Source organism: Exophiala dermatitidis (assembly GCF_000230625.1).
Source record: "Exophiala dermatitidis NIH/UT8656 unplaced genomic scaffold supercont1.4, whole genome shotgun sequence".
NCBI lineage: Eukaryota > Fungi > Ascomycota > Eurotiomycetes > Chaetothyriales > Herpotrichiellaceae > Exophiala > Exophiala dermatitidis.
This window is the reverse complement of record NW_008751649.1, coordinates 1,044,756-1,067,482: the sequence shown is the minus strand read 5'-3', so window position 1 is coordinate 1,067,482 and position 22,727 is coordinate 1,044,756. Positions and strand designations below refer to the sequence as shown.

Genomic DNA, 22,727 nt, shown 5'->3' with positions numbered 1-22,727 from the left:
CGCCCAATCATGATGCATCCTGAATATACTTCATCCAGCTCAACTACCAGGTACACGGCGATTGTCACCAGCATGTGTCTGTCCGCATAAGAACAAATGAATGAATTCAACAAGCTAGCTAAGAGTGCCTTGAGTAAGGCTTAATGTTAAAAGTGTCGGGGTCCAGGTACAGTAGGTAAACAAAATACCAAAGTCCAAAGTCCACCTTCTTCCCAAGGCCGAAAGAGGTGTGCAGTGCTTGGGTGTTCGCATCAACCTCATGAGACTCAATCATCTCTTCCACACGTCACCCCCCAAAAGTACGGTCTTGAGCTTGTATTTCGTGGCTTACGAAAACGGCGCATGTTCCACACGCGTCCGGCTCCTATCAGTCGATCAAAGAACGCCACTTGCAAGCCACCCGACGACAGCCTGAAATATGTATGGTACATCCATCCCCTTTATCCATTTATTACCGGAACTGTGCCTTTTGCCGGCCCCCAGCTCCCTGACAAAGCCACACTCTGCCGCATAGGCATTCCTCCTCTGAAATGACCAAGGCGGGAGATTCTTCTTCAGTAAAAAGGGAAGAAGAACACAGAAAACCGATATGCGCCCGTAAACAGCGCCGCGTTCCATAGACAAACACTGCCCTGTAGGTTCAAGGCAAGAATAAAATTCCTAGTGAACAGCGGATCCAAGATCACAGTTCAGGCAAAGCAGAGGAGCCTGGCTCGTCAACGGCCTGGGTAACAACCTCGTCAACGCTCTGTGTCGGGTCACCCTCTTCTGTAGGAACATCATCCGGCGTCGAGCTGATAATAATGGCTGGCACAGGTTGAGTGGTAGTAGGGCTGAGAGTTCCCTGGGACGAACGTTTGTCTTCTGTCGGTGTTCCGTCTTTATCCTCACCAGCATCGGTGGGATCTGCAGAGGGGTTCTCACTGGTAGCTTCTTCGACCCTGCTCTCGGTTGGCGGCTGGGCATGCACGGAATCTCTCGCAGTACTGGTGCTCTGCTGAGCCGTTCGTCTTCTCATTCTCCTGTTCTTCCGCTCTTCATCTGCACCTTCCCTTCGCCTTCGCACATCGATTTCATCACCACCGGACGGTGCAGCACTTCTCATTTCCTGGAGAGCTTTCAAAGCTCGGTCGGCAACGTCTTCGCTTTCGCTGACGTCCCCTTTGCCGCTTGGGCCATCTTCGGGAGCGAGATTGTCCTCGTTGGACTTTTCTTGTGAGCTACCTAGACCACGGTTCTCGTCGGCTTCATCCTTGAGGGGTAGATCGGGCATTTGCTGGCCACTAGCAATTCTTTGGTCATGCCTTTCTTTTAATCGAGCACGTCGTCTCCGGTCCCGCTGGTCTTTCACCTGTGGTGCAGCAGCACGTAACTTCTCAAGCAGCGACTCCATGGCACCATTGGCTGGCGGACTGCCCGGGGTCTCGGCACCGCTGGTTCCGCCACTGGTATTGGCGCCTGCTTGGGCTCTCTTTCGGGCCATGCTTGCTTCGAGGCGCCGTTTCTTCTCCTCCAGCGCCATGTTCTTCTCCCGAGATTTCTTCCATTCCGTCACGAACCCGGCTAGTTTGCTGAAAAACTCCCGTCTCGCACTCTCATCCTGGTTATCTTCGCCAAAGTAGGTCATTATATCATCGTAGGTCCTTGATGTCTCTTCCAGGAAGAGTTGTAGTTGTTCTGCTTTCCGCCGTGCATCCTTCATCGATCTTTGGACAACTTGAGCCACACGATCTTGAGGGTGGAACTTCTTAGGATCACTCAAGTTGCCCGCGTCTAAGGAAGCCTGGACGTTCTTGATGTTGTCAATATACCTTTTCGCATCTTGTAGCAGTTGGTCCACATTCAGTTTCGCCACCGCCACGACCCCTTGGATGTCCTCTACAAAGACTTCCCATTGAGAATACTGGTTGCGGACAATTCGCTCAATCAGATCCGCAAAGGTGGTTTCATTCTTGTCATCTTTGACCATACCAAGGCGTGCCAGTGAACTCAGCTTGAAGCCCGATGCTTGCTTGTTCGAGTCGTTCATGTAATTGCCAATGTCGAGAATGAGGGCCAGTACGCTCATCAACGATGTGGAGTCGCGGATAGCCTCCGACACGTTGACGATCTCCTTGAGCTTCCCGGAAATCTCATCATAGTCATGCTCATACGTCCTGGTGAGAGCAAGGGCTCGCATTCTCGCTTTCCAGTAATGATGCAATTCAAAAGCAGTTTGCAGGTAAATCTGGTCTTCCCTTGTAAGCTCGGACGGGTCTTGTTCCCGCTTCGAATTCATGGCATCCGGTCCGGTCCAGTCTATGCTGTACGGCGCCATCAACTTGGCAATGTTTTCCGGTATATTACAGAGATCTTCTCTCTGTAAAAAGTCCATGACCACGTTGTTCTCAAGCACCGCCTTGTCACAATGGATGATCTTTCGTACCACCACATCAGCCGGGTCATTCTTGAATTTGGCCATGGACACGTGGAAGTTCTTCCTCATGTCGTTGCTGATGATCTGCTTCTTGTCCTCCTTGCCCTTGCCGGTGCCAGCTCCGATTATCCGGGTGTCCTTTGCAATGAAGAGCTTCTCTACCTCGTCAAGGACACCCTTCCGCTGCAACTCGCGATACTTCTCTTCTCGCGACTCGGCCTTGGCAGTCTCCGCCCAAACGGTGACTTGAGGTGTGTCAACCTTGTCCCAATGGAAGGCCTTGAGTTTCTTCTTGGGACGCATCACAGGGTTTTTGAGAATGGGTACAGCCGTCACCGGTGATTGTGGCAGGAAGTGTCCATGCTGCGCACCTGGTAGCGGAGGCGCACCTGGAGGAGGCGGAGGGGGAGGTATGGGTGATATGGGACTCATGGGCAGCGATCCTGGTGGTGGAGGAGGTGGTGGCGGCGGCGGCGGTCCTCCGTTGAAGCCGGGGACTAATGGCGTAGCCGGGGAAAGGGACATCCCTCCTGGGGGCGGCGGTGGCGGAGGTGGCGGAGGAGGAGCTCCAGCTTCGAATCCCGGTATAAGCGGGGTCTTCGAGGAATCGGTGGGGAGAGGAGGTGGTGGTGGTGGAGGGGGAGGAGGAGGTCCATCGAACTTTGGTTCGGGTTGTGCTCCATCTGAAGGTGTCTTGGGAGAGTCCAGTTCAAGGCTGGGATGGGTAGGGCCCGTGGTAACGCCAGCGTCATCATCGCCCTCTGGAGTGGCATCATCGCCATCGCCGCCCGACTTCTTGACCTTCGAGGTAAGCTCGCCCATGAGATTTGCTTGCTGTTCAGCACTGATCTTGGGTCGGGAATACTCGACCAAACGTGGCTTTTCGATAACGACCTCGTCCTCGACGTCCGTGTCGTGGTCGGCTTCCTCACTAATCGCCAAAGCTTCCAGAGCGGCTCTCCGGGGTCCTTTCTGGGCGTTGCTTCGACGAACGCTTCCCATGACGCTAGTGGTAAGATGTCGTTGCGTCTTTTCCTGGAAGTCTGCATCGAGTGCGTCGTCCATCTTTTCCCGAAGCTCTCTGAGACGATCTGATGGACCGGTTTGTCCTTGTCCCCAGACCTTCCCTTCGAGCTTGAACTGCGTCTTAGTTCGCTCAAGATTTCGCTCAAGGCGCTCCATCAACTTTTCTCTGTCCAAGATGCCTTGCATCCGAGCCGGATCTTGACCGGGGGTTCCTTCCCTGGCAGCTCGTGAAGCCGCAACATCTTGGGCATCCCGGAGCATGAGATACAGCTCCCTGGTCTCCAACTCGTTCCTCTGCAACTCCTGAGCGCGTAGTCGCTGAAGCTCGGCGACTTCAGATTTCAGAGACTCGGCTTGTCTGGCCTGCATCTCAATGATGCCTTGTTGTTCCTCTATCTGCTTCTGCAGCTTCTTGACCAACCCATCGGCTCCCATAGCGATCTGAGCCGCCATTTCATCTCGCTCAGCAAGGGCCGCTTCAGCGATCTGCCTAGATTCCGTGGCTTCAGCGAATGCGATCCGGGATTCTTCATCTGTATGCAACCTATCCAAGAGGCTCTGCACCGTGAAGTTCAGGCTCTGCTTGAGATCCATGTCTGGCAGCCTCCTGTCCATTGCAACATAGCTGAGCATCGCATCCATGAGCTGGAACATCCTCAACCGCTCCTCTGGGTTGTTATCTCGTAAAATCAGCATATGCTGCATGGCTGATGTGAAATAGTCCTGAGTTCGAGTGCCCTGGATCTTCGACATAATTGCGTCGGTGATTTGCAGAGGATCCGTCATATCCTTGACTTCGCCCTCGATGCTGTCCACCATGCTACTTCCTTCCCGTTGTAGGAGATCCTCGTAATCGATGGCTTCATTCTCGCGGAATTTCGCAATTTGTTTGTCAATGACATCGTACTGAAAGGACTCCATCTTCACCAGGATCCGTTTGATTCCACAGGCGATGAACTGAGCCCGGATATGGCACCGTAGCTGTAAGTCCCCTTCCGGGGCATCGACCAGCATGTTGATCAGTACCAGCGTGGCCACGGCATATTCCATCAAAAGGTTCTCCATGCCTATGCCACCACTCCGGACTTCTTCGCTGGCTCCCACAAGGCTGCCCATTTTGCCCCGGCCGTCGATTGTGACTTCAACAATGCGCATCCAGGCGTCAAAGCGGCCAGTTTCATTGATCATATTCTTGACCTGGTCCATCGCTTGAAGCACTTTGAGATGCCCCTGACCTTCATCCCAATGACACAAAAAGGTCAACACCTCGCTCACCAGCTTCCTCGTGGTCAGACGCGGGGATATCAGGCAAGTTGCTAAGGCCACCGGAATTTGCTCGTGTGTCAAGGCATCGTCGGCGCCGTATTTGTTGTTCATCAACGCCTTGAGACATTTTACAATATCATATTCCCGGTCAAGGTCCTTTTCCGCCGAAGTGGCATTGGTCATTGGGGTAGGTCCGCTGGCCTGACGTCGATTGATTTTCATCAAAACATTGGTCAACGCAATCTGTCCCTGTGCCTCGATGAAAGCCTTGACCCAGCTGATCGGTTGGGTTCGCAAGCTGACGCTTAAACTCTGCAGCTGTTTCGAGGTGATGCTGTTGTCGACAATCCTCTTGACGTACCATTCAGGGGTGCCATCCACATCCCGGACAGTCGCTCCATCGATGGTGCCGGTCTGTCTGGCTTGTTGTCTTCTCTTCTGCTCGCCCTGCCACTCGGTCAACTTGTCTTGATGAACCAAGGTCCATTTCTTGGCCGGAGCATATGCCATCATCTGCCTCCTGGCTTGCTCCGGTAGGTTTTGCCAGCCCCGTTTGTGCATGAGTTGCAGAAACAGCTTCTCAATCTCGGCATCACTCTGCGGTTTGGGGAGGTAGAACCCAGCCGGAGTAAAGGAAGTGGTTGAACTAAACGGGGACGTCTGCTGGGCCGGCCAACCGCCATGAGAACTGCCATGAGAACTGCTGAGTTTCAAGAGCCTTGAGTGCGTGGGAGATATTACAGTCATGGGGGACTCGGAATCTTGGCGTGATGGAACCGCCGTCCTGGAAGAGCTGTCCGAGGAAAAGAGGCTGGAACCCCTTGTGGCGGAAGACGCAGTCGACCTAATGCTGGCTGCATCAAAGGAACCCCTATGTCCTCCATAGGAGTCGCTGGTCGAGACAGAATCATAATTGCTGTGTTGGGGACCATTGCTACTCCCCGGTCTGCCCCATTGTTGGTATTTCGTCCCACGATCGCCTCCCTGGCTTGTCGCCATCGTGACTCCATTGGCTGCAACGGAGCCGTGCGGAGGGGGACGTGGCCCGGTCGGGTGAGATGCGCCATTCGGAGCGCCGTTGAAGGCAGGGTACTGATGGAAATCGGAGCCCCGGGCCAGTTGATGGGGCTGAGGCTCTTTCTTGGTCGGCACCTGGTCTTCGCGCGGTAGAAAGTCGACTGATATTGGTGCCTGTGAATCCGCCGTCGCTGAATACGGTATTGAGGTGATGACACCCGCGGTCATGGCAAGACCCGAGGAATCCCCATCCTGGCCATCGTTGGAAGCGACCGATTCCCTCTTTGAGTGTCGCGAACCCCAGGAGCCATTGGTATTGTTCGAGTCGGAACCGCCGCTCCCTTCGTAACGACTGTCCCCCTTGTTATCTCGATGGCGTCGAAAGAATCCTTTGCTGGCAGAAGACTGTCTAGTTGTCTTGTCCGTTTGGGTCATTGGGGGCATGTCTTCGTGCTACCGCTGCTGCTCCTGCTCAACAGAGGCAACAGGAATCATGTGTGTCGTCCAAATCCCCGGAAGGGGTTGCCCGTCTCTTGAGACCTGCGCTTTCCCGTGACCAGCCCTGCCGCGGCCGTGACGTCTGTTTGTCCGACAAGCGTTTATTCTTGTTTATCCTTGCATAGTGCCTGCGATGATAGACACCCCGAGGTTCGGCAGGAGAGAGAGTGACGGGCACGTGGTTTAGGATTGATGGGTTTCCTGCGAACAATAAAGACAAACGGGCGGACCAGCGTGCGTCGAACGAGAATGGTGAAAAGTGTTCCGGACCGTCCAGCTGATCAAAGGAGAGGGTAATGTACACGGGCGTCAGAGGCGAGCAAAAGACGGGTGTATACAAAGCAATTAAAGGCCCAGTGCAACAAAGAAATGATCCAACATGTACTGGAGTTCAGTTAGAGAAGGCCAGTGCACGCTGGTGACAGGGAGGTAGGTATGTAAATCTGGACGTTAGTAGGAGTGTCGCAGTGATGTTTGCACGCAAGTTCAACGGCGGCGCGAACTCCTGCCAGAGCCAGTAGTTGTGGACTGTACAGCCAAAAGTCACAAGTCAACAAGTTGCAGTGGAGAGAGTTTGTCCCTAACTCGGAGTGCAGTAGTGGTGGCTCAAGTTGCAAGTCCTTGGGTGTCGGGCTTCGGGCTTGGGGGCGCTTGTAACCCGTCCAGAAGCAATGCCGGAGTAGTACGAAAGGAGAGTCCTGAAGCTAAAATAATACACCTGCAAGCACTGCAGGCCACTTCTCTAGGGACTGTTAGGCTTGCCCCCTACCACAACTCCAAGTGTGCCCACGCCCGAACCGGAACCGGCATCAGTTTCTCATATACTGTACTAAGTAATAATTTGAGAACTGCGACGCCACATCATAGTCCGAATGGAGATGGCACTCTGAGTTTGTCTGTCTTCTTAAATCGCAGTCGAGAGGGCGCTGGAGGTTCACAGTGTCTTCGACTGCGAACTTTTGGAACTACAATAATACTATGGTTGCCATTGCCGATTGCTTCATTTCGGTTTCGATCGCTTCTTTGCTCTAGGGACCTTAAGTTTAAGTAGTCACTTAAAAGCGGTAGTCGTTGACGCACCCAAACGCGATACCATATACAGCGTTTAATATCCGCCCCTACTACTATAGTATCGTCTAGTCATCCCTTCCTGGGTATCCGGTCATCGGTCGAGGTACCGGTACCTAGGTAGTACTGCCCCGTTCTGATACCTACAATGTACATCATACCCAGGTATATACATCGAATGCTATCCATAATTGTACAGTATGTCAACAGTGGGAGAGAAAGCAGATCGACCCGCCGAAATAACAACCAAGCGTTGTCTCCACGTGAAGTGCGATCAGCCTGTGGTGGAGGCTTTTGAGGGCCAGCCTCACCACTATTAGACAAGAGTAGTACTCCAAAAGGTGCCCGTCCCCTGCTGAGTGCGGCGCAGGCACTGTGCCCTCTGAACCAGCCACCTTTATCGTCCCCGGTCCGTGCTATCGATAGCGCAGTCAGGACACCGCAGGTGTCAGTGTTCGGGATCCTCTGATTCTGCGACGACCTTGCATTCCCGAATTGTTCTTCTATCGACTGATAATATCTCAATAACTCTGCCTACGTCAACCGCACCCTAGTCTATCTAACTCTTTATCGCGCACAACGATGGCGATGGCGGCATGAAAGGGACGTTCACAAGGGGCTCATCAGTCGTCTCCCTCCCTTAGGCGGGCTGTTCCGACCTGGGGCACCGGAAGCCGATCTATCTCCAGACTGTTCAGAAGAACCACCCTGCTACTTGGTTCAGCGCACGGCGCCAGCACCGCGGGACTGGCTGGGGACACCTACACCGCATACCGGCAGTAATAAACAAAGAAAAAGCAGGATGGCTAAATCAGGAGCCGCCAGCTTTACAAAGGTACGTTACCCCAGATCAGGGAAAGGAAATCCAGAATCCCACCGACGACGACGCAGTTTCCCACCAAACAAACGTCTACAGTTCATTCGGGATGAGTCCAAGTACAAAGAGAGAACATGAACTGACCAACAACTCATCACATCCAGACCATCCTTCTCCCCCTGTTCATTTCAGCCGGCCTCTACTTAATCCTCTTCCACGCCCTCATCCCTCTCTACCGACGCCATCGCGCCCGCTACTCACAGTATCTACCACTCCAATCGCCCAACGGCACTACCCTGTTCCCCGAATCACTTCGCCCATCATCCCTCCGCGACAGCATTTCGAATATCCTGTACCGCCTCTTCCTCCCGTCGACGTGGGCATTCCGCAACCGCGGCAGCACTGGCAGAGGTGGCGCAACAACCGGCCGTGTAGTCAACAACGCCGACGCCGAGCTCTTTGACGTCGAATCCGGCGAGGCCATGGTCGGCTTCGACTCGGATGTGCAGGACCGCAGTCGACGACGGGACGGCATGGAGCGTCAACTGGCCGACATGGACGCCGCCACAAGAACGGTGAGTCGGTCGTCACAGCCACCTGCATATTCACATACACTTCCGCCCACCTCTGCAGACTCGGATCGCCGCCTGAGTCGAGACTTGGAGGAAGGATTCCGCGACGACAGTAGCGAAGAAGACGAAGACGAGCAGCAGGACAGGAACGGGAACAGGCACTAGATTATTTCGGACAGCCCATGAATGGAATGAGGTCGGGGACTTGGACCGGCGCAACATCGGCAAATACTGTCTATGTATGGCTCCAGTCCTGGTGCTCAAGTCTTGGTATGGCAGGAGGATTGTTCATGCTGTCACTGCACGACCCTTCGAGACTACTCCTAGTAGTATTCAGACTGTTCAACGCCCGGCGTCGGCAGGCCACCCAGGCCGCAATGAAAATGAAAATGACCTACTTCGGTGTGCTTCGGATGGCAGTCCTACTGTTTGACTTGAGTGCCGTCCTTATGAGTTTCTGCACTGTGAGACTGATCATCCTTCCTATCTCGAAGTCCAGTCCACATCGATATACACTAGTTTATCCCGGAAGGGTGTGTGGCAGGCTTTGATGGCCATATGATCGTGTAGCTTGCACTACGCTCGTGAATCAGAGTGATCGCAAATGGGTAACACAGTCAGTTTTACTCGTAGAACTTTCCAAGTCCTTACATACAGCGCCCTTGCCAACCTACTACTCGGAGCGCACTTCTGCAGGCGATCCGACTACGGTCTGGCAATCACCTACAAATCCTCAAGCTGGGAGAGCAGTATTAGGGATCTATAATGGGCGACCACCTAAGCGTGGAGGGCGACGCAGGGCGAACCTATGTTCAACAACAAGACTTCGACCGCTTTCCCACTGTTTATCAATCAATGCATGCAGTGGCTTAGTATATGTACAGTTTGTCCAGCGAAAAGAACCGCGGCGCTTCTATGGCTCGACTCTCGAAACGATGATGCTGACACAAGACTCCTCTCCACTGGATTCGGATTTCAAAGGAAAAATGAAAATCATAAATGGCATGCTGCTACTGGGCACGACGCACAATGCAATGAACCGACAAAACATTGGATATGGCATTGCCTGTGCCGGCGAGGCCCCTTGTAGCGTCTCGTGCTCCAACGCACCCGCCACGCTGCAACTCGCTAAAGCGTACAACACCCATCAGGGAGGCTACGCCCTTGATCGCAATAACACAGCTAGCTCTCCCTCCACATTCGCCTCTGCAGCTGTAAAGAGTCCGGAAGAAAGGCCAAAACAGACAAAGCCTTTTTGGAAAATTTTCAATCATCAGCGTCGTGTTGTATGATATGGTTACAGATTCTGCAACATCGAGGGTTGAACCAGTTGGCTTGGGGCCATCATCGACTGGGACATGGATTGCATCACGAGGGTAGACGGGGGAGGCATAGACATTGACATGGCAAGCATGCCGGACACGCTCGTGGGGCGGTTGGCTTCATCTGGGGAGGACAGCTCCTCCATGGAAGCAAAATCAGCCTCGTCGTTTTCCAGTTCCTCTTCACTGGTTACGGGAGCGGTCTGGCCGTCTTGTTGAGATTCATGTGTTCGACGATGTCTGCGATTGAAAGGTCAGCTATGCATTTTCCCGCCATATAGCTTCAATCTACTTACTGTGCCAGGTTGTCGGATCGTGAAAATGCTTTGTTACAGTAGGGGCACACATAAGGGCGTTCTTGAGTGTGGGTGCGGACATGGCTGTGGAATGTATCAGCGAAAGCGACATGCAGAAAGTTATCTTGACTTACCGTTTGAGATGTTCTAAGCGCTTAAAGAGTCGACCGCAGCTTGGGATGGGGCACGAATGCGATTTATAAGGGACGCCGAGTTCCATCATCGTTGCACTCCTCGCTCTCCGGACGGGCCCTGGCCTTTCCAAGCGGACAGCTGGGCTCATCTGTAGTGGATGAATATGCATCTCATCCCCGCTGCTAAGACTCGTCATAGGATCGGTGCCGGAGCCCATTCCGTATCCATGTGAGTTGACTTCTTCCAGGCCAGGTAGAGGAGTTGTATGCCGCGAGCCGTCGGTCAGGTGGTCTCTGTTCACAATGGAGGAGGGGTAACTGTGAGCAAGGCCCGGCGGGGACTGCCCAGATGATTCGTCGCCTTCCGCAATGGGCATGACAGAGCTCGACATCGATCGTCGAAGATCGCTAGGTCTTTGCGGAGCATGTGTTTTCATACCATGAGTGACTTGAGCAACGGCGTTGGCAGCCACAGCATTCATGATTGAGGATGGAATGGAGGAACGTCTCCTCCGTGCCTTATATGTTGGAGAGCCTTCGATGACCGAATATACATTTCCCGGCGGGAATGCTCGAGGAGCACTGGCGTAAGTGGGGCCAGCCAGTGTCGCGGGAGGCATCGAAGCCATTGGGTTGTACGCTTGCATGGACTGCATTTCTGGGATGGCTGAATAGAGCCCAGTGTCTTCATTCGCAATATAGGCCGGCTCAGTTCCCGAGGGCATTGCATGTTGAGGCGGTGTGATTGGTTCGTACGAGAGACCTCTAGTGCTATAGTCCTCGAAATGCGACGAGACAAAGGATGGGGCTGGGGAGTACTCCATGTAAGCTGGCATGGAGGCATGGCGAATATGAGCACGGTCGTAGGCATTCCCATTTCGGTCAAAAGCAAACTGAGAGTAATCCTGCTCTCGCGACATAGCCGTGGTTGTGACCGTATTGGACATGCCCATACTTGTGTACATAGAGTGGTGCTGCTCCTGCGACCGCGGCATAGATGGTGGCATCATCGGGGGAGGCATCGAGTCGGCAGCACGGAGAACAGGCGATGCAGGTTGCGAGTATGGCACGTTCCCATTGGCGGTCGCAAAGGACGAGGAACTGGCTTGTTGAGCCTTGGTCAGCTGCTCAAACAACGACTGCGAGGAGTCGAACTCGAAGGAAAGGGCGGGCTCTGCCACCGCCTTTGTTGTCGCCTCCTGGTTCATCTTCTCGCGCTTCAAGTCCCGCTCCAAAGCATCCAAGAAGAGGCGGTCATGCGGCACGGAATACCAGTAAAAGACCTTCTGTTTCTTCTGCGTCCGAATGCAGTTGTTCTTGTACAAGAAGTCCAGAAAGGGACTCTTTGGTTCCTCCAATGATGCGTCTGTGCCAGACTTCAAGTTCCGCAGATCTGAGAAAATGCCCTCCTCAAACTTTTTGGGGTTCTTCACGGGACGGCCGAAGGCCTGAAATCGGAAGGACAGACATCTCACAATATCCGTGCCCGATATGTGGAAGAGGTTGTTCCACAGGACACACGATACATATTCGCCAGTTGGAAGGAGAAATCTCCTGATCAAAGAATCCGGGCTCCAGTCTACCGGGGCGGAGATGAGGAAATATTTGAGGTTGTCAACTTGCTGCAGGGCGACTTGCGCATCCTGAGGCAAGCTTTGCTGGGCCTCATTCGAGAGCATGAATGTCTCCGGCTTCTGAGGTTGAGCCATTGGCGCACCACTCGAAGGGTACATGCTAATAGGGTTGAGGGTCGACACAGTCGAGGAGGAAAGGCAGCGATCGTCGCAGACAGTCACAGCTTCCTGGCAACGGTTGTGCTATTGCATACAGAACAATCACGGTGTGGCACAATCTTCTTCTTCCCAATGGTAATCAACAAAGGTGGTCCAATTTTGCAGGCAGGCAGGCCGTGTCCCTGAGGAAAACGCGGGTAGATAGAGGTCGATTGATCGCGGTCAGGAAACCAGATTGTTGAGATGGCGATGATGACAATGTTGTATAGCGAATGTACCGATGATGTAAATGGAGTCGATGCGAGAGACCAGCTTCGCAGAACGTCCAGACTTGGTGAAGTTCCTGTCTCGAATGAAGGAAGCGAGAAGCAGGTGAAACGAAAGTGGATAAGGAGAGGAGCTAGTCTCTCTCAAAAGTTCCTCCAGGACAAGGCCGAGGACGAAAGTGAAGATTTGACAGGGAAGAGAATTGGTGTGCTATAGCAACACAGAGGTGAAACAGATGGGAGGAGTGGAAGAGTGGAAGAAGAGATTCTGGGCTGAGTTGAGAAGGGAGGCAGAGTTGTAAAGAGGGCGAGCGAGAGCGAGGGTGAGACCAGACCGGGCGAAGGAAGCGAGAAACACGGCGGAAGAGGTAGCAATGCAGCGCAGCGCAGTTGGTAGAACTGCTGAATCGTGCAGTCGAGCGCCAGTCAGGTAGGAGCAGACACCGTTGTGTGTTAGCAGCAGCAGAGGCAGAGTGCCACAGGCACCGCTTAGGCGTAGGGACGGGCAGGGACGGGCAGGGGTAAACTAAAAATTACTACCATACTAGCCGTGCTAGCAGCAGGGCATTACTACCACCCACTCCCCTAGGAGCTGGAGCTGTACCTCTCCTAGCATTGCAGTAGCACAGCTTAGCTACCTTTCTAAGGCGGTCGTAGAGCCAGAAGTGACTAGAGGGTTTGCGGGCGAACCTAGGGGAAGGGAAATCTCTGGGTCTGATGGGGGCTGCCAGTGCTGATGCCCAGTAGCACCCGTGCGAGTCAGCTACAGAAGTGGCGCTGCAGACGGTGGAGGAGCCCAGCTAGGCGGACCCTAGGCGCTACACCGCCCGCTGCTAGCCAACAGCAGCCCAGCGCCAGTCGCTGTCAAGTCTGAATGGAGAATAAAAAAGGAGGAGCCAGTAGAGGCGGGCCGGCTAGGGGAAGACTGGGTTTTGAGTGGTGCGCTCCGTGTCCGCTATCCTGACCCGGGCTGCATCGACAGCCTACAACGTTGTACACCGTGTGTTGTGGTCGAATTGATCAATTCCCAGCTGCAATCCCATGATGCATCGTACATACTAGGTAGCGAAATGGTACGCTCCTTTATTAGCTACAATACTACGCGGCAATCGCCTGCCAGTCCATTAGGATCAGGGCAATAAGGTGCGTCAAATCATATCTTGGTGGTGCCTACAATGTTGTAGAAGATCGCATAAAAAGGACCGCCACGGCTATACCTCGTCTCGTGCCAGGTCTATCTGACCGCTGTGAAGGGTATCCTCTCGTCTCCTCCAGTTCCTCAATCATGATGAAAGAAACATGGCCCCTTCCCCTCGCTCGTCCATCTGCCTTTGTGGCTTAGCCGCCAGCTGCTGGGCATTCCCGTTTGTCCCACCTGATGCTATCCTGTAGTGCTCTCCACTTTTCTCAGATTTCTGTAACTTCAAGCTCTGGTCAAGTATCAACGTAGGCATGGCATACCTAACAGTACTAGTACATTGTATCAGGGACGAGCCGGGAAGAGTCTGTTCGCTCTACAGACCTCGCTTCGCCAGGCCAGCACTCGTCTCCCCGGGATGTCCAACTCCGATTCCTCGGTGCTTGGTTGAGGGGCATTGTGATCGACTGTTGACACACATTCTGCCTCTAACTCTGGAATTCTACATTGACCATGGCGGATTCATTCTCTCGGAAGACGAGGTACCCAGGGACGGCGCATGTAGGACCCTGACAGCATAAGCGGCCAGCCAATACTGGTCGACTGCTGCTATCCATGCTGGACAGAGTGCTGTGTAGCATTGACCAAAGCCAATACATCTCTCATTTCGTTTCGGCGGCTGAAGAGGCTAGAATACTGTGACTAGCATACCACAAAGGGGTCTAGACAAACCGCCGACCATGGCTGTCATCCACACCTCGAATTGCTATTTTGATTTTGAAAGCGGCATCGACGCATGGATCCCCCTACAGTCTGGTCAGCGTTTTTGCTGGATCTATGGACTGTGAACTCTGACCGAGGCTTGGGCCTGAAGTTGCTTGAGGTGTGGCAGGTGGGCAGGATGTTGCTGAAACGAGTGGCTGAGGAGCAGCGGAGCCTGTTGCACGAATAGCCTGCAGTTGGCGGCTGGACGGGTCTGTCAGTGCTTCCGGGCCGCTCTGGCGCCAAAAATGAACGCCTTCCCAGGCCCTATGCCAGCCAGCAGCCTCTGGATGCTCATCAGAAACAAATCTCAAACAGACGGCGCAAATGGGCGCCTGGTTTCGAGTTGACCACCATGTGGCCATTGGGATGGCTCTTGTCATCCGTGCTCAGCAATTAGTCAAAGTATGTTATGACCTTACTTCAATTCACCCAGGCTTCGTCCTAGCAAACCTGGAGAAGTTTTCGCCTGCGAGCCGTAGCGTCTACACGGCAATCTGCCCTTGCAGAATGTAGAATGTGTCTCCGATGCGGCAAGGGTGACAACTCGCTTGCCCCCTTTCTTTGCATCATCAATGTGACCAGCATATCTCCGAAGTCTTCCAGGTTGACACCAGAAGCCCCGCCACAGCCATAAGCGTGATTGTTATTCAAAACACATTGCCACTTCAGGTGTAGTTCTTCAAATTGCTATTGACGGTGCAAAATCAGCCGTGCTATGAAATGGGAGCCGAGCGTCGGCTAGAGGGATCGCGAGAGGAAATTTCCACACCAGCGCAGGCTGACTCGAATTCGGCGATGGCCTTTACCTCTCACGGGATCGTAGCGAGATGGAGGCCAACTTGGCGCTCTGGGTTGGGGGTTGTAAACCTCTCTTCGGAGATGCAGATGCTTCCAGCTGTAGCATGTGGCTTTGTTGGTGAAGATTGGTTGACGAGAGTGATCGACTTCTGTGCCTGGCGGCCTGAACAGGGGACAAGACACATCAAGCTTCAGGGTACAGCACGTGACAGGGCCGTTCAGCAGACTCCTGCGGCACTGGCAGCTGGTCATCAACAGCTTGAACCTGAAATCGCCAAGATCTCAGAACAACGACTTCAACAACATGAAGCACGACTTGTGAGAGGTGTTTCACCAACTTCATCCACTTCCAATCCGCTATTCCCATGAGGTAATGCTATCCTGCCTTCTACGAGTGTTTACCAATACCCACAATTCGGCACTAGGTAGGGCACAGCTCGCTCGCCCTGCTCCCACATGATTTCCCAGCCTTTCAGACTGGACTAGACTCTCTGAGGCCGTTACCACATTCGTTCTCTACCAAGATCGGGGCGCAAGTGGCAGTATGGCTAGTCATTTCCTCTCGTCTTCGGATGTCTTCGCACGAGGACAGTCGCCAAGACATTCCACTGTTTCGGCCCCGGCGGAACAACGACATGAAAGGTGACGTCTTGCGGGTCTTGCAGCTGTTTGGAGATCCAGCCCTGTCTCGTGGCGAGTGCTGCAAGGCGAGTTGACTGCTCGGTATGGGAAGGCGTCCTTCGACAGATCCTGGGACAGAACGAGGCTGATAAGCTGGTTCCCGTTGGTCGGCTCTGGAACGATGACCATTCGGCCACCATAAGAATCTTCTCGAGGACATTTTGTAGCATAACCCCATACTTATCGGTCGCAGGTCGCAGGATTTCCGAGCACTTGTGCTTGTAATTCAGGTCTTTTGTAGGCGGGACCACTCAGCAATCTGAGACCTGTTGGTGACACTCTCGACAATTCACGAGATGCTTGAGCAGGTCCTCGCTTCTTGCAAGGCTTGAAACGGAGTGATTTTTGCAGGTATTGGCGCCCAAGGGCCAAGACCGGGTCAGAGACCGTTTAGACTTGTGAAGGGATCACCTACCGTAGGTAACGGGTAGTTGTACAAGGTTCTCCCGGACTGTGAAAAGATCGAAATGCACTGCCCTAAGAAGTGCAAGTCTTGAAAACCAAGTCGATCTTGGACTCCTGATTTTTCTTCTTTCTCACCTCATTGACACTCTCTCAACCCACGGAGCCTTCATGGCCCGGCCAAGCGGTGTGCCTCGGGACGACCTCTGCGAAGTGCTCTTGTTAGCTTCCGCGCAAAGTGCAGATATGCTAGAGCAGATGTGATGAAAGAGGACAGAAAGTGTCTCAAAGCCCATTGCAGGTTTCACCGTCGCCGGCCCTTTGACCCTCGACCGCCAGAGTGACCGGCGCCCTGGATATTGACGACATCTTTCTTAGTGAGTTTCAGAGTGCCGCCACGGAATTTCCCCACTGCTGGCACATCTACGCCACGCTCCCTTCGACTTTGACTGGATTTGGCCTTGCCCGACGGTCTCTCCAGGATAATGCCGTTCTCTCGTGCCTCCTGTCTTCGGAATGCCTCCCGGGAGGCGGCTTTGGCAAGGATCCCCTTTCGGTGTGTCAGAGGCATTTTCTCCTGCTGAAAAAGCGACCCCTTGGATCCAAGTGATTGTAATCGCATGTCAAGTGCCTTGTGGCGATGCGCCCCGAGCGTAGACGATGCTTTTGCCTCCTCCAACAAATGTGACTCCTTGAGAAGGCGTTGAAGGTCGAGGTCGTGTTTCAGATTCAATGCCTCAGACTGATCTTCCTCCTCGGGTTGTTGTTTGGGCTTTTTCTTTGTAGTCTGCTCCACTTCCTTGGGAGGTTTCGAACTCTATCCACCGTGTCAGCATGCGCCTCTTTGATTTTCGTCCGCAGTGACTTACCATGAATGTCTTGTATTGTAGGCGCCGGAACTCGGCGTCTTCCGAGTCGTTCGTAGCTTTCCAATGTTCAACCACTTCGACTGTTGTAGGCCCTTCTTCATGTTCTGATCCCGAGAGACCCTCCCAATCCTCATCTTCCCTTGACGAGGGGTCGTCACTGCCGTCGTCATCCTCACCCTCGTCCTCGTCCGACGGTGGAGGTAAGACCGTTGGGGATTCCGGCAGTGGTTCAAAGGTAGACTCGAAGTACTTCTTGAAGATGTCTCGCTCGGTTTCGGGAGGTATCGCATTGTGCTGGTCGTCGCCGTCGTCGCTGCTACTGCGCCGTCTGTGTCGAGTTGCGACCACAACTTCGCGCTTTCTTTTTCCCAATGTCGTAGACATCTTTTCTTCCCAACAGATAACGAAGTCATAAAACCCCGGATACCTCAGCCTCCCTATTGACTGACCGTATCCCGCGAGAAATATCGAAGCATTCTGTGATGAAATGATGCGATCAAGACCCAAGAAGTTCTAGGTCGACTTGAGTTGAAGATTAGAGGGAAATAAAAATATTGATGCAGGTTGGTTCGCTTCGGCAGAATTTCTCCGCTTGGGGAGGCCAACTTTGAATCTCAACTCCGAATAAAAAAAGTACAAACGGTAATTTTTGAACTGCACATCATCAATCGATCCAGACACGTTTTACACCAGATCTCTAGAACCGTAAGGACGCGTCGCATCACTCTCTGCCTCAGATACACATACAGATCCACATCCGGATTCTGGTGTCTGTCTCATGATACGAAGAAGGAAGACCCAGGATATCTGAGGCTGATCAGATCTTGATCGGGATCTGATCTGGAACCACCATGACACGGTTTCGACCTTGTATCGACCTCCATGCAGGCCAAGTCAAACAGATTGTCGGAGGAACCCTGAGCACGAGAGAATCCGACCTTAAGACAAACTATATATCCCACCATCCCGCCGAGTACTTTGCGAAGCTGTACCGCGATGCAGGTCTAGAAGGCGCCCATGTCATCATGCTCGGCCCCGGCAATGAGGCCGCCGCCAAAGCCGCGCTGGCCGCCTGGCCTGGCCATCTCCAAGTCGGCGGAGGGATCACTGATAACAATGCGAAGGAATGGATCGAAGCCGGTGCTGAAAGGGTGAGTGAATCGGATTGAGAGCGAGAGCCACGGGCAGCAACACCAGACTTCTACATCGTCCAGCCGGGCTCGGCGCTTTCCCATTTCCTGGATTCATCCTTATGACATGTCCCTGCTTCTGGATGCCACATATCGCCCGTTATAGTGGTTTCAGTCCGTCGCTGAGTGGATCTATCAGTAGGTCATTATCACTTCATATCTATTCCCCAACGGCAGATTTTCTCCCGAGCGGCTACAGGCCGTGTTGGCGTCTTTGGACAACGAGAAGACCAAGCTCGTCATCGACTTGAGTTGTCGCCGGAAGGATGACACGTGGTTCGTCGCCATGAACAAGTGGCAGACCATGACCGAGATGGAAATCAATAAAGGTACGTCCAGCGTATGATGATAAACCTCTTTCCATAGCTGGTTGGCTCTACACCACACCACTACCTCAAATCCAACCCTATCCATCACGATACCTTTGCTATATTATATTCAGCCAGAATGACTCCTGACCACCCAAACCCAAATCAACAGAGAGTATTGCTCAGCTCGAACCTTATTGCTCGGAATTCTTGATTCATGCCGCCGACAACGAGGGCCTGCAGCAAGGCATCGACACCGAGCTCGTCACCAAACTGGCCGAATGGTGTTCGATTCCAGTCACATATGCCGGCGGCGCCCGGACTGTCGAGGACCTGGATCTAGTCAAGAAATGCAGTTCTGGCAAGGTCGATCTGACCATCGGAAGCGCGCTCGACATCTTCGGCGGCACCGGCGCAAAATTCGAGGACTGTGTCCGATGGAACCGGGATAATGCAGCGACATCATGATTGAATGATTGATCAATCTGGGCAATTTTCATTGTACAGTGTTCCAGGTTCGCATATTACATACATTGCATCTGAGTACTCTTCCATTTCAGTCCAAGACTGAGTTCATACATTTCTCAGAAAACCCATTCACAATTTCAGGTTGTGGCTGTCGCTGTTCAGGTCTCTCCAACCCCCTGGCCCAAGAGCAACCAATTCATCGTCTGTTCCAAATCCGCTATGACTGACGGTCAGGCATTTTCCCTGCGATATCCGACGAAGATCGTCCACTTTTGAGCTCCGTCTGCCTCTGGGTTTGCGCCTTCATCTTCTGCCTGTTCCGTGTCTCCTCCAATCTCGCCACCACTTTGTCTGTTATCGTCAATAGCAGCAGCAGGAGCAGCATCGGTCTTATCCAAGTATTGCTTTTCTGACATGGTTCGCTTGCTCTCGAATTCGTCTTCACGTTCACTGACAAACTGGCCGTCCTCCCTGATCCACTCACCACGCTGCCACTTGCACCAGCCCGCGGCGTTTTTGAGTCCTCGCATCCTCCAGCGGCGTGTGTCGCGCATATGTCTGCTCTTCTGACGGATGTGCTCAAGGAAGACGTCCCAGCCTGTCTCGGAGGCAAATGAGCGGTCAGGATTGCGTAGGGCGTCAGCAATGGAGAGTGGATTATTGTATGCCGCAAGAGGTGGTTGTTGACGTGGTTGTGGGCGAACATTGCTGCAGATAGAGTCCTTGTCTCCATCGCCGTTGGTATTGTCGGTTTGTTCGATGGCATCATCCTCGGCCTCATCATCGGAGTCACCATCATCACCATCACTGCCGGTCTCGGAATCGGTTGTTTCATCGTCATCAACGTCAACGTCGGTCACGTCGACCTCGAGCCAACTGTCCTCGTCGTCTTCATTGGCGTCTTCTTCTTCTTCATCATCATACCCATCATCCTGCTGGTCCTCGTCATCACTGATACCATTGACATTTGATCGATCCTTCGACTCCAGCACTAGCGCCACTCGAGACGTCGGCACTCTCGGGATCTCGTTCTTTTCCCTCACACGCATCAGCCTGGCCAGAAATGCTTTGAGATCGATCTAGCATACACAACAGAGCACCAAGTCAGCCAATGAATATCAGGAACAAGTCAGTCGCTCATATTTCTGCTCGGTTGGGAACGGTGCAACGATTTCCCCCATCGAGGCGGACGGGTTAAACCTTCTCAGGCTCAGCAGGCAGAGTAAAGGGGCCAGGTAAGTAGTAACGCGAAGGTGATGAATAACAGAGCTGGCCAGGGTTTCTCAACGCCGATAGTCCTCCTGTTCGTTTGTCCGTCTGCCCTTTTTCCTTCCATTTTCCATTTGGGGGCATGGACAGTCAAAAACTCACATCTCTCGCTTCAGTCGCAAGTCGTGCAATCCACCAGTCCCAATGGAACGCTGCTGTCTGCGGCATTGCTGCACGCTTGATCGTTCTTGTCCGTGGCAGGTCCAGCACGCCAATGTCAAAGAGGGCTGGGAGATTAAGGCTCGTAAACACGTCGTCCCTCTCATTTCTCTCATCAGTCTTGTTCGTATCCTTGGCCATTGTCGAGGAATAGTAGCCATGCCGTCCTGGATCAAGGCTGGGACTCGGTGACTCGGACGCTGACCATCCTGATTTTGAATTTATTCGTTGTTTGGCCCCGGGCCCTTGGTATCTGTGTCCGTGTCTGCGATTGTATTCGTGCTCCGATGGTGGCGGATCTTCCTCTCCCTCGTCATCCTCACACGCTTCAGAAGACTCGTCACTTTCACGCTCAGTCTTACTCTGACTTTCGCAGTCTTGTTCTGTCTGGCCGTCTTCGGACCATCTGCACGCGCAGCCGTGTTCCCATTCATCGTCCGTCATGCAATGGTGGCTGTTATTGCTATTGTCGTCATCATCATCACGATCATCTTCGACTGCTGTGCTGTTGTTACTAGTCCCAACGCGCTCGTTATCCCTGTCGCTGTCGCTGTTGTCCCCACTGGCGCCATAACCGGTACTAGGAGTAGTAGGACTGCCCCGACGACCGCCATTCAACACGACATCTGGCTCGTGCTCTGCCATAAGACCGTCCACCAGTTGCTGACCACCGAACATCTGACTGTCATCGTTTAGAAATCCCTCGGGCCAATCTGCGTCGTATGCCGACATCGAGGGGAGTGAGTCTGCCGAGGACGACGCTTCGAGGATCGTCGAGCATACAGAGCCTGAGCCTGGCAGATCGGGCAATCGGGAGTCGACTGTATCTCGGTCTCGATCGGGCATAATGGTCTTCCGCTGTACCTCATCTGGGTACGCGTCTGTTAACCGAAGGAGTCTCAGTGGTGAGGAGAGGTCGGACATCTTCGGCTTGGGATCAGAGACCATTGTTGACCGGGTGTGTGAATGATAACAAAAACGCTCCGGGTGTCGTCACATATCAAATATAAACGCTGTAAGTCTCCGCTGGTGGTGACGCTGAGGTGAGAGCAGTGAAGTACAAAACAAGCAGACCATGGTTGTGGCAGAACCAATCACCGCCTTTGTCTGTGTTGTGGCATCCATAGTCAATGAAGGTGGTGTAAATGTCAGTCACTGTTTCTTACATCGGCTGCTCCTACAGAGAGATCCTGATTCAGTCGTAGGAACAGTCATTATCTGAAGAAGTAGAACCCACCGGAGAAGTTTTCAACCAGCGTCGCACCTTCAAGCTCGAGAATCATTCCGCCTGGCAGTGGACTCAAGGATCGTAATTACCATAAATATACCAATTCGTACAGCATCTCAATCACAAGAACTGCAACCTGTAAAACACACAGACCGACGTGCTGTAACTTACTGGAGAGAATGGCAGTTGGACGACATTGAGATGTGATGTGCAAGAGCACGACAAGATGTAAAGTTGTCATAGACTACATCACAATAGGAATACACAAAATCTTCAAGATGAGTTATCAGGATATCATTGATCGGCTACCGATTTCGGCACCATTCGCTCTGTCGAGCTTCTCGTAAAAAATACATTCATAAGGTTCTCATGAAACCGCAAGTATGCCAAAGGTCACTGCCATGCCCATACTGATTGACCGCTTCCACCGTGCTTGCAAAACGTTCTTAGGCGCAGCACAAAGGTGTCATAGGTGAGGTGGATGGAGCGGGTGAGATGAGGTGCTTAATGAGTAGCCTTCTGCTTGTTGGTCTCAGCAGACGCCTGTAGAATTTGTTAGTTGTCTGATACGAAACTGTTAAGAAATGATCAAACATACAGAGTTCTTGGACTCGTCAATCTTGTCAGAGGCAGCATCCTTGGCAGCAGAGGCGCGCGTGCCGAGGGACGCATCAGAGTCTTTGGCGACGTTCTTGTTGGCCTCCTTCGAAGCACCAGAGGTGGCCTCGTTGACCTTGTCACCGACGTAGCTGATGTCAAAGTCAGTACGGGTCGAGTCCAACGAAGCAGCGAGAGTGAGGAGCAGCAACATACTTGGCAGCGTTCTTGACAGACTCCATTGTGAAAGAGTTGTTGGTGATTGAAATTGATTGATTTGGAGAAAGTGTTTGGTCTGAATGTGAGAGGTTGGTAGTTTTGCGGGATGAAGAGAGAGAAGAAGGGAAGAGGAGGAGAGAGAGGCAGATACTTATACCAAGTTAACGGCTGGAGTTGCAGTGAATGGCCGGCAGTAGTAGTGGTG

At 52.9% G+C, this 22,727-nt stretch overlaps 8 protein-coding genes across 8 annotated transcripts; 3 read left to right on the top strand and 5 right to left on the bottom strand.

Moving 5' to 3' along the window:
* Positions 1-79: 79 nt before the first annotated feature.
* On the bottom strand, positions 80-6,885 carry HMPREF1120_04711 (cytokinesis protein). The gene has a single exon (XM_009158849.1). It carries the CDS (start codon positions 6,167-6,169, stop codon positions 683-685), a length of 5,487 nt encoding a protein of 1,828 aa, XP_009157097.1. The 5' UTR covers positions 6,170-6,885; the 3' UTR covers positions 80-682.
* Positions 6,886-7,402: 517 nt separating this feature from the next.
* Positions 7,403-9,361, top strand: HMPREF1120_04710 (uncharacterized protein). The gene is made up of 2 exons (XM_009158848.1): positions 7,403-8,126; positions 8,273-9,361. The coding sequence occupies exons 1-2, from the start codon at positions 8,094-8,096 to the stop codon at positions 8,843-8,845; spliced, it is 606 nt and encodes a 201-aa protein (XP_009157096.1). The 5' UTR covers positions 7,403-8,093; the 3' UTR covers positions 8,846-9,361.
* Positions 9,362-9,419: 58 nt separating this feature from the next.
* HMPREF1120_04709 (transcription factor STE12) lies at positions 9,420-12,869 on the bottom strand. The gene is made up of 3 exons (XM_009158847.1): positions 10,433-12,869; positions 10,299-10,382; positions 9,420-10,242 (listed from the first exon to the last, which is right to left on the bottom strand). Exons 1-3 carry the CDS (start codon positions 12,163-12,165, stop codon positions 9,978-9,980), a joined length of 2,082 nt encoding a protein of 693 aa, XP_009157095.1. The 5' UTR covers positions 12,166-12,869; the 3' UTR covers positions 9,420-9,977.
* Positions 12,870-13,566: 697 nt separating this feature from the next.
* Positions 13,567-17,663, bottom strand: HMPREF1120_04707 (uncharacterized protein). Its single transcript, XM_009158845.1, has 2 exons — positions 17,085-17,663; positions 13,567-17,032 (listed from the first exon to the last, which is right to left on the bottom strand). The coding sequence occupies exons 1-2, from the start codon at positions 17,466-17,468 to the stop codon at positions 16,520-16,522; spliced, it is 897 nt and encodes a 298-aa protein (XP_009157093.1). The 5' UTR covers positions 17,469-17,663; the 3' UTR covers positions 13,567-16,519.
* HMPREF1120_04708 (uncharacterized protein) lies at positions 14,822-16,335 on the top strand. Its single transcript, XM_009158846.1, has one exon. It carries the CDS (start codon positions 15,055-15,057, stop codon positions 15,499-15,501), a length of 447 nt encoding a protein of 148 aa, XP_009157094.1. The 5' UTR covers positions 14,822-15,054; the 3' UTR covers positions 15,502-16,335.
* Positions 17,647-19,724, top strand: HMPREF1120_04706 (1-(5-phosphoribosyl)-5-[(5-phosphoribosylamino)methylideneamino] imidazole-4-carboxamide isomerase). The gene is made up of 3 exons (XM_009158844.1): positions 17,647-18,235; positions 18,417-18,603; positions 18,755-19,724. The coding sequence occupies exons 1-3, from the start codon at positions 17,936-17,938 to the stop codon at positions 19,048-19,050; spliced, it is 783 nt and encodes a 260-aa protein (XP_009157092.1). The 5' UTR covers positions 17,647-17,935; the 3' UTR covers positions 19,051-19,724.
* HMPREF1120_04705 (uncharacterized protein) lies at positions 19,281-21,426 on the bottom strand (the record flags this gene model as incomplete). Its single annotated transcript, XM_009158843.1, has 2 exons — positions 19,281-20,129; positions 20,422-21,426. The coding sequence occupies 2 exons, from the start codon at positions 21,424-21,426 to the stop codon at positions 19,281-19,283; spliced, it is 1,854 nt and encodes a 617-aa protein (XP_009157091.1).
* Positions 21,427-22,210: 784 nt separating this feature from the next.
* HMPREF1120_04704 (uncharacterized protein) lies at positions 22,211-22,545 on the bottom strand (the record flags this gene model as incomplete). The annotated part of the gene is made up of 3 exons (XM_009158842.1): positions 22,211-22,249; positions 22,305-22,455; positions 22,520-22,545. 3 exons carry the CDS (start codon positions 22,543-22,545, stop codon positions 22,211-22,213), a joined length of 216 nt encoding a protein of 71 aa, XP_009157090.1.
* Between the last annotated feature and the right edge of the window lie 182 nt (positions 22,546-22,727).

Excerpts from the sequence above, each read along its gene's own strand:
- HMPREF1120_04711 (XM_009158849.1), bottom strand. The coding sequence starts at position 6,169 with ATGCCCCCAATGACCCAAACGGACAAGACAACTAGACAGTCTTCTGCC.
- HMPREF1120_04708 (XM_009158846.1), top strand. The coding sequence starts at position 15,055 with ATGGGAGCCGAGCGTCGGCTAGAGGGATCGCGAGAGGAAATTTCCACA.
- HMPREF1120_04710 (XM_009158848.1), top strand. The coding sequence starts at position 8,094 with ATGGCTAAATCAGGAGCCGCCAGCTTTACAAAG. Across the intron at positions 8,127-8,272 it reads GAGCCGCCAGCTTTACAAAG|ACCATCCTTCTCCCCCTGTT; the intron begins GTACGTTACCCC and ends CATCACATCCAG.
- HMPREF1120_04706 (XM_009158844.1), top strand. The coding sequence starts at position 17,936 with ATGACACGGTTTCGACCTTGTATCGACCTCCATGCAGGCCAAGTCAAA. Across the intron at positions 18,236-18,416 it reads TCGAAGCCGGTGCTGAAAGG|GTCATTATCACTTCATATCT; the intron begins GTGAGTGAATCG and ends ATCTATCAGTAG. Across the intron at positions 18,604-18,754 it reads CGAGATGGAAATCAATAAAG|AGAGTATTGCTCAGCTCGAA; the intron begins GTACGTCCAGCG and ends CCAAATCAACAG.
- HMPREF1120_04709 (XM_009158847.1), bottom strand. The coding sequence starts at position 12,165 with ATGTACCCTTCGAGTGGTGCGCCAATGGCTCAACCTCAGAAGCCGGAG. Across the intron at positions 10,383-10,432 it reads CGCTTAGAACATCTCAAACG|CCATGTCCGCACCCACACTC; the intron begins GTAAGTCAAGAT and ends TACATTCCACAG. Across the intron at positions 10,243-10,298 it reads CGATCCGACAACCTGGCACA|ACATCGTCGAACACATGAAT; the intron begins GTAAGTAGATTG and ends TTTCAATCGCAG.
- HMPREF1120_04707 (XM_009158845.1), bottom strand. The coding sequence starts at position 17,468 with ATGTCTACGACATTGGGAAAAAGAAAGCGCGAAGTTGTGGTCGCAACT. Across the intron at positions 17,033-17,084 it reads TACAATACAAGACATTCATG|AGTTCGAAACCTCCCAAGGA; the intron begins GTAAGTCACTGC and ends CACGGTGGATAG.